The sequence below is a fragment of the Rosa rugosa genome, chromosome 7, assembly GCF_958449725.1.
Source record: "Rosa rugosa chromosome 7, drRosRugo1.1, whole genome shotgun sequence".
Classification (NCBI taxonomy): domain Eukaryota; kingdom Viridiplantae; phylum Streptophyta; class Magnoliopsida; order Rosales; family Rosaceae; genus Rosa; species Rosa rugosa.
The window spans coordinates 21,107,644-21,116,856 of NC_084826.1; the positions used below are offsets into that span (position 1 = coordinate 21,107,644).

At 36.1% G+C, this 9,213-nt stretch overlaps 1 protein-coding gene across 11 annotated transcripts; it reads right to left on the bottom strand.

The window, feature by feature from the left end:
- Positions 1–433: 433 nt before the first annotated feature.
- On the bottom strand, positions 434–8,892 carry LOC133720546 (uncharacterized). 11 transcript variants are annotated; one of them, XM_062146907.1, is made up of 15 exons: positions 8,768–8,892; positions 8,458–8,524; positions 7,596–7,694; positions 7,423–7,489; positions 7,061–7,319; positions 6,607–6,866; positions 6,032–6,185; positions 4,852–4,961; positions 4,681–4,768; positions 3,464–3,796; positions 3,250–3,324; positions 2,441–3,009; positions 1,583–1,691; positions 1,309–1,491; positions 434–896 (listed from the first exon to the last, which is right to left on the bottom strand). In XM_062146907.1, the coding sequence occupies exons 5-15, from the start codon at positions 7,226–7,228 to the stop codon at positions 720–722; spliced, it is 2,226 nt and encodes a 741-aa protein (XP_062002891.1). In that variant the 5' UTR covers positions 7,229–7,319; positions 7,423–7,489; positions 7,596–7,694; positions 8,458–8,524; positions 8,768–8,892; the 3' UTR covers positions 434–719. The 11 variants fall into 11 exon arrangements, with proteins under 11 accessions (XP_062002891.1, XP_062002887.1, XP_062002892.1 ...); XM_062146903.1 differs by having other exon boundaries at positions 7,061–7,322; XM_062146908.1 differs by having other exon boundaries at positions 7,409–7,489.
- Positions 8,893–9,213: the final 321 nt, after the last annotated feature.

Sequence of the window (9,213 nt, forward strand, 5' to 3'; positions counted from 1 at the left end):
GATCCAACTTTTAATCAAATCTAGTACACAAAGATAACTCGTTATAGAAACACAAACACTATGCCCCTAATAATTAGTTCCCGATAGTAGCACTTCTGGGTTTCAGACATCTCTGCTGTTGGGAGATGGGCTAATGGTTCCCTATTATGAATCAAAAATGTCTACCCTATTATGAATCAAAAATGTCTAGACTACCGCATTATGTATTATAGTACTATAGTACAGCACAAATGCTAGTTAAGATCAAATGTTTAGTTATTTACCAACCGAAATAATTTAACAGTGACTCCTAAAGTGACACCCTCCCTGGTGTATTGTGTACTAGAAGTGCTTTGCTCCTTATGCGTACAGAAAGTGGACACATGTTACATTGCAATTTGCTTGAAAGAAAACATAAGAAGTAGAACACCTCTCAGTAAGTCACAACCAAACATGTGTGTTGCCAAGTAATGTCTTGGCAAAGCCCACCTTAAATGACTTAAAAATAAAAATATTTAAGACCATCCAACATGTTGCATGTTCTTGAACAGTTTGATTAAAACGGAAAAGCAAGCAATCAAAAGCATGCGCACCCGTATTTCCTATTCTTGTGTGAAAGAAAGAAAGAAAACAGTAAGTCCTTTCGATAATTGCGGTTGTAATTTTGTACACCTTATTTTAGTAACTTTTACCTGATATACCACAATTCTACCGTCCTAACCATCTTGTTATGACAAACTTTAAGCAGCAATGTATGAGTTCATCTCACTGAGAATGCGGTAGTAAGTGTTGTGATCGGATGTGTCTCTGAAGCCAGGAATGAAGTCTGTAAAGAATCTAAGGACAGCAGCTAAATGCTGCGAATCATTGGAGATAAATGCTGCCTCAAGAAACAGTGAAGCTCTGACGGTATTGACCTGAATATTTTAAAGATAAAGAGTCAAGAATTCTGAAAACGTGTGTGAAAACGAAGAACTTCTCCTTTCAGCAAAATTAGTGAGGAAATTGATTTGGCGGGGGAAATCTAATTGATAAAAAGAAGAAAGAAGAAACAGGTATACAGCATGGAAAAGGATGCACCAATAATGAGAATCATCTTCCCATATTTTCAAGAAAGGCAGCTTTTACTACTACAAAAAGGAACACTTTGTAGCATCAATCACTAAAAGCAACTTAAAGGGTTTACCAGTCATAACATCAAGCATCAGGGGTGGTTGGAAGAGAAACACAGCAAGATCCAGGAAAAAAAGAAGAAGATGCAAAGATCTAAAAAAAAAGGAAAAAGGAAGAAAAGAAAATTTTTTCCTCAAATTCCAATGTGGGAATTACCTTATACTTCCGTGCATACCGTAATGCTTCAAGGTAATATCCCTCTTGCACTAGAAACAGTACATAGTCCTCATGTAAAGAGAGCTGCCTTAGCATATCCAAACCCAACTTCCTTGTCCGGGAATTCTGACGGCCAGACTCTAGGAGCTGCATCGCTACTTCTTTAGAAGGTTCAAGAATCTGCTATGAAAGAATTTTCACTGTCAACACCAAATCAAGCAAAAACAGCACAATATTCCAAGCACGTAATTATAAAAGAAATGTATGCGGACACCTTGTTTAAGACAAACAGCCCAAGTTCTGCATATCGCTCACTGCGCGCTAGCAATTGGATGGTCAGGACATAAAGATTAGGACGGACTTCAACCTTTTCCAAATTAGCGCTGCAACAGCAAAACAAATAAATAAAGAAAAGAACTGTGAGCATTCCCTATTCTTTTCAGATATAAAGACTTTAATTCCTTAGCCGTCACAAACCAGTCTTGTTCCTCCCCCCTCCCCTCCCCTCCCCTCTTATGATTGGAAAAGAAAAAATAAAAAAGGTCTTGTTCCCCATGGTTACAAAGCCAGCAACTGTTAAAACTTGACATGAACATGATTCACAAGGATTTGATGCTCTCATTGAGATTAACGAGAGGGGGAGAGAAACTATGGTTTCAAATTCAATATTCCCTATTCATGTATGCCAAAATAGTTGGCACCATGACCATTTTTTAGAGAAAAGTCAAAATCAAATCACTAATTATATCGCTGATCAACTGAGTTACACCCAATAATCCACTAAAATCACCATAAAATATCAAAGAAATAAAGGATAATTGTTCTTGGGTCCTCTACTATCCATCACAAACTTAATATACATATGAAAAAGAGTTGCACCTTTCTGCACCATTTTACTGTAATACAAAATTAACCTGCCTTAGTAGGAACACTTAGCCAGCTGATCAAACTCTAGGTGCTTTACCCCTCAATTTAAATCAATCACCTTTCCATGAACAAAGCCTAACCCCTGAACTCATTAAAACTGTTTAGACCAACAAACAATGCATATAAGGCCAAGACTCTTTGCCCAGGCCCAGTATCGCGATTCAAGGCCCAGAATCATATAACAGGGTATAAAAGTATGGCATACCTGCGAAGAAACTCAACAATGATAGCAACCAAGTAAGAAGGTTCTCCAACCATCTCTTCCTCTACAGGAGCAAACACAAAACTGTACATTTCATCAGGTGAAATTGCTGGAGAGGTAAGTTGAGACTCTTGCTGCTCAGAAAGATTAGCATCCAATGGGTTGTTAACCAATGAAGACCGAGCTTCAGATACAGAAGTTTCAGCACCGGTTAACTTCCCTCTGTCTATTTTACTATCAAAGAAGCTAGCATCCTCCTCAGAGTCCGAATTTGAAAAGGTTAAAAATCTATTAGGCGATTCACTGTCCACTCCAGCAGAAGATTCATACTTGATGGATTTTCCAATTGCATCTACTCTACTGGCAGATGAATCAGCAATTAACTTAGGACCAGTTGTGTGTGGCATGCCAGTAGGTAATGTCTTCCCAGCTTTGGTTCCCTTAAGATAATTTCCTGTCTTAATAGAGTGAGAATAAGAGGAAACTAAAACATCTATTGCCCTAGCAACTGTGGACACAGGTCTCCGTTCTAGAATAACAGTGCGTGCTATTGACAAGCACAACTGCTTAGCCTGAAAAGGAAGTGGATAACGCATCATCATAAGTAAATAATTAGACAAGGCCAGAGGACACCACAAGAAAATGATACCATTCCACTGAAAATTCAAACCAAAAGAACTTTCCTTTTGACATCAGTAACAGTATATACTTTAAAAAACTGGTTTTGTAATCATGAATGAGCCCGCAAAAAGAAAAATACTAAAAGAATCAAGTAAAATAATAATCATACTGAAGCAAATAGAGAGTTCTACCTTACTGGCCTCCAACTTTCGCCGCTGCAAGAATTCTAGAACTGATGGTACTTCTGAGCTACTGGCAGAAATTGCCTGCAAGCATAAACACAGAGAGAGAGATTAGTGCAAGAAAAACAATTTTCCTTTGTTTCTTTTCTTTCTTATTAAGATGTAATGCACGAAGAACATTCTTGTTAATAAATGATGCAGCAGAGAATGAAAGGAAACTTGCCTCAAGATCTAAATGGATCTTCCATAAGAGTTTATTAGAAACAGAAAATATGAGGTCAGGTACAAGAAATGTCCAGTCATCTCCATAGATGATTGCTTCATGATCACTTATATTCACTTCTGAACTTTCAGTATCTTCCCTATTTGATCGCAGCGAAGAAGAATTGGACCTGGGGAAACCCCTGAATAGTAAAGGCAGTGGTGCAGATATGGGAGCTCGAGAATCAGCATAAATATCATACAGTATAACAACCTTCGCATCAACTTGATGCACAAGCAGTACATTATCAACCACACTCACAGCAACCTTGCTTGAATAAATAGGCAAAGAACCCTGCAATGTAGGACATAATTATGCAGAAGAATTATACACTTTGTATTATAAATAAAAATTGAATAGAAATCATATGAACCTAGGTTTACTCATAAATGCACTGAAACCATCTCTCACAAATATCACTCAATCCAGACCTAACAGTAGTTATATCAAAAGAGTTCCAACAATGAGATCCAGTCACAAAGAATTTTCTTTTCTTTTGCAAATCCTTCAACCTGGGAGCTTTTGGGATCTTTATTTATCTGTAATACTATCAAAAGAACAGCTGTCCTCAATCATAACCGAGAACATGAACATTAATAACCTCAGAGTAAAACACTTTTAAAAACAGTTTACTCATCAGGACGGAAACGTCAAAACAGAAGTGCTATAACAAAAGAAAAGCTACACCAAAACTCACTCAAATTACCCACTTCCAGAACCATAGGGTGTGTGACATTTTTGAGTTTTAGTAAATGAGAACACTTGTAATGAAAGCAATAGATTGACAAGAAGGCCAGCTCAAGTTGCGGAGTAGCAGAAACAAGACAACTAATGGGAAATAATATAAAAGAAACCCCCTTTTAGTTTACACTTGCAATTCATCTCTTAATCAGTTCAAAACTATACACATCAGGAGTATTCCTCTAGTAATTTACACTTGCTAGCATCCTTAATCCAAATATCAATAAAACGGATATATACAAAATACTTATCAAAAAGCAACAACAAATGAATGTCTAAGGTGTAATGGATACATGGAATATCTAAGGTACATCAGTCATCAGGTGCAATATAGATACAGCTCACTATAACAAAACCATGCTACAACCAATTGTTTGAAAAAAAATTCAAACCAGTGAACCGAAAGATTTTAAAGTCAGAATGAACACAAAAGTTACCTGTTGTACCACCACATCGCGGTAAAACCTATAAGAATGGAGGAGCATTGCAATCCTATCAACTTGCAGGCAATATATTCTACCATAGCTGAAAAAGGAAAGCCAGACTAAATTTTGATTATAATTTGCAAAATAAAATAGAGCAAGGGAAAGAATATGATAAAAGCATACACAGTGACAATGAAAATATCTTCAGCAGCTAGGACGGGCTTATTGTTAGCCTCGGATTTAGCCATTGCCATCTCAAACTTTGGCAAACGAATAATCCCTGCAGATGAAAGCTAAGACAAGAAGTAGTAAATGTGTCAGACTATGTTAACAAAATGCACAGGATGCCATTACAAGCAACCAAAATCAATAACCAAGTTCAACAAAACAATTACGTCGTATAACACCAGAGAATATACACTAAGAGGGAAAGAATAAAACCTTTTGCTCTAGGAAAAAAAATGAAACCTATATGCAACATTTCTCAACTGTATGATGTATGGAGACTTAAAAGTTCATAATGATGTATAATTGCTTGCACATAAATTATAAATACTGTCAACTAAAAAGAATCGAAAAAGCATCTCTTTGATCACTCGTGGTTTTTTTCTTTTCTTTCAAGAAGAAACAGCTTTTTATTGAAGAAACAGAAAGCACAATGCAAAGAAGCAGACAAGAAGTCCACAGAGAAAACTAAAATAAGACAGCTAGAGCAATAGACTTGAATTAAGTGAATATTACAAATTGAAGAGTGCTGATTAAGAAAGACCAAAAAAATATATATAAATAACTGCCATGTAGATGTAAGTTAGAAAGCGGTAAAACGGTATGAGACACCATTCCTTAAACTGTGTATTTGCGTTTCATTATTATACCAGATGCTTTGGAGGAATACAAGTACTGTGTATTGTCTTTTTCCTCCAACGAAGCTACTATTCATTGACTTGGTCATTCGTCAAGACATTATATTATATTAGATATAAAGCTTAAAAGAAAGTACAAAGTGTGTGAGATTTGATATAATCTGGTGTATATTTAAGGAAAATAGATTTAGGGAATTGCTTTTGTATTTCTCAAAGATTTCCACAAGTGGAGCAGACAAGGGCAGTACTTTTAAATATAAAACTGAAGCTATCTAAAATCCAATATGTGAAAAGAAAAGAAAAGAAAAAAAAAAAGAGGAAAATCTTCTACTGTTCTTTAACATATGCTTCCAAGAACATAAGATGGCTATGCCAAACCCTTTTAAATCAATTTCCCAGGAGACAATAGGAATTAGTTCCACATTTTTTTAAAACACCAAGAAAAAGAGCAACTTAAAGTATTTGAAAAAGATTAACCGTGAGAACAGCTGTACACATACCTGAAAACCGGTAAAGGTTTTGCACTGCATTCCAGAAGCAAGAAGAACCAGGCGACTTTCATGTGTATAAACATACCAACTGACATTCAATTTTCTTGTCTCAACCAATTGAAGTGATTTTGACTCCGAATTGTAAGCAAATAAGTCCAGCCCACTGAGATTGAACTCCAGATTAGTAATGTGAGCTTATTTGGCACAAAAGAAAATATAAAAGAGAAAAGGTAGGAAAAAAAATGAAGTGTTTAAAGTTATCCTAAAGATGATTGCACTAGAGAGGTTTTTAACATGCTCGATATCCTGTCCATTTAATCCCAAGCTTGAGATAACACCCAGCCCCAACCCCACCTTCCGCCCTAAAGTCCATGGCATGAGGTCACAACGAATAAAAGTTTTCCTAACCATGCAGGGTCTGTGTGTGAGACCCCTGCCCAATATGCTTCCCAAAAAAAAAGAGAAGTCATAATTTCGCTCAAACATCAAATAGATATTGAACACACTAATAAATACAGATTTCTAGTAATGTAATCATAATATTTACATGAAGTGATGAAACATGTTCAACAGGATCTCGTTACCTGGTCTTTACAAAAACAATATCACACAAGGGACAATCTGTCCAAAAGAACCCCAGTATACTCTCCGACTCAGACTTGCACCTCTGACTAAATGTTTCTCCACTTCCTCTATCCCAAAATTGTATCTCCTGATCAGATCTTTGGACTGCTATAAACTTCGAGTCTAAGGAATATCGAATAGATACGATGGGCCCTTCAGTAAGTGAATCAGAGGTAGGAGCAACCGTAGGATCAAAAGGAACAGTTTTCCAACAGAAGACCTATAAAAAAAATAAATAAATAAATAAAATTAAAGGCACGATAAGGAAAATAGAAAAAGATTAGGATCAATTGGAATGGAATTACAAACTTTTATGTATTTTATACAAAGATTAATACATATTTCTCATTTTCTTGAAAAAAAAAATGAAAACAAAAGGGTTCATGAACTGTAAGTCTTTAACCACAATCATACCTGATCTGATGTTGGGGAAAGCAGCAACTTATTTCCATCATCGTAAAATAAACCCCTAGATCCAGGTACATTGCATCTTAGGGGAAGATATGGAATATAAACATGTGATAGAGCACCAGACCCACTCAAACCACTACTAAGCTGTGAACTTGATGCTTTTCCAGACATAGTATTAATCGGTATTCAGACTTTTAAATAGTAACGGAAGATTTCACAAGTAGTGCTGCACATAATCCTAAACCCAGCTCATTTGCAAATACTTCTGCAGATAATCCCAACTCAGGGTCATTGACTTTATCAATATTTTAATGGAATGGTATGAAAGTGAATAATACTTTTGAAAAGTACATGAAAACTTCTACCAGTGTCCTTCTAACTACTGCGTCAAGAGCTGCAGACCGCACTCCAGACTCAAGCTTTTCCTCGCAGCTATTTTCAAGCAGAATGAGGAGTCAAATACAATTTGTGCTAGAAGATGACAGAATAAAACTCCCCAAGACTTCAACAAAACTAATAAAGTATGAATCGGTACCACGTTTTGCATGCAACTCTTCAATGCAAGAAATTCCTTCAAGCACATATCACGTTCAACTTGCGGAACCTTTGCTGCAACACAACCTCCGTATTCTCTTGCCTACAAGGAAGAGATATACTTAAGCTACTGCACCATGAGTACAGTCTGTATAATATAACAAAAAAAAAAAGTGAGTGATTTCCACAGTCTAATTTTCTCTGCTTGTGCTCCTCCATTTTCTTTTGTGCTTTCATATTTTTTCTTCTTTTTTTTCCTTTTTATCTTAGTATGTCCAAAATTTACGCATTGAACTAAGATACTATGGATTTTAAAGGTAAATTTCTGATTTCAAATCATAAAAACATCAAAGTCATTCAAAATAGAGGAAGTCACTTCCCAAAAAAAGTTACACATTAATTTTAGAAGGTAATATAGTTTTTCTTTTCCGCATGAATACTCTTCTTTTACATGAACATGACGTTAAAATCTATGACATACTTAATCAGGAACCCAGTTCTCCCCTTCAGCAACATCTCCCTCATGATAGTAATAAATCTATTCAGCATGAAAACATAACATTCCATTACCAGCACCATTCCTCCTTATACTCCACTCAGATGCATATTCTACACTGCAACATTTTAAACATAGATCATACTCTATGTTTCAGCAAATCTTCTAAGTTCACCATAAGCAGAAACTTCGCCGCGCATCAAAAATCTAAAGTCAGGCATTTCTCAACCCGAAATTATAACATTACAGGTAACAATTGTCATATAAACTTAAGACTAACAATTCAACCCTCAATTCACACCTTGTATGCCAACATTTTCTTGCAATTGACTCGATGATTGCCAAAAAAAAAGGAGGGAAATGGACTGACCTGAGCTGCACAGGTCAATAGAATTCGCTGAAGCTTGGACGCGGATTTCTTGTCTTTCATGTCCCAACTGTGAAACAAACAGCACAATGAATCAACACAATTCTCAGCAAGAACAAAGTAGCATTCAAAAATTCACAAGAACAGTTAACGATGGCAACTAAAAACAATTAAGAAACAATTGAAAAACCTCGATTAAATCCTAGCTACAATTCGGTCCAATTGGAGAATCAGAAGAAAGATTACAGAATAAAAAAATTTATAATCCTGATTATAGTATCAGATGATAGAGAAGAAGAAGCGAGAGAGTTACCTGGTAAAGTGAGCATTGGGAGTTTTGGGACAGACGAATTGGGATTGAGAAAAAGAGAATTTGGACGCTGTGAATTTTGGGTTTTTGTTCTGGGAAGAGAGTAACCGAACCTAACAGTCCTCGTGTCAACGTGTCAACAAATTGCGGGTTAATTTTGAGCTGAACTCTTGCGTCACGGGTCGTTTCGGGTCGTTTCGGGTCGGGTCAGGATCACTCGGTCACTGAGTCACTCGGTCAAGACACTGTTCACTGTCACTGGACATGTGTTTCCATCCGTTCTGTTTCTTGACCGGTCAGTTACTGTTTATTGAATTTTTTATTAATTTGTTTATTGTAAAATTTAAATAATTTAATGTAAATAGATAGTAATAATATATGGATATTTATGGATAATTGATGTAGAACGGATGACAACAAAGATCGAAGAGTAACTTGATTGTGTCAAG

Bases quoted from the DNA above. Each gene is read 5' to 3' on its own strand.
- LOC133720546 (XM_062146907.1), bottom strand. From the start codon at position 7,228: ATGTCTGGAAAAGCATCAAGTTCACAGCTTAGTAGTGGTTTGAGTGGG. The intron at 6,186-6,606 runs GTAACGAGATCC...GTTCAATCTCAG, and splicing joins ATTGTTTTTGTAAAGACCAG to TGGGCTGGACTTATTTGCTT. The intron at 3,010-3,249 runs GTAGAACTCTCT...CTTCCTTTTCAG, and splicing joins GAAAGTTGGAGGCCAGTAAG to GCTAAGCAGTTGTGCTTGTC.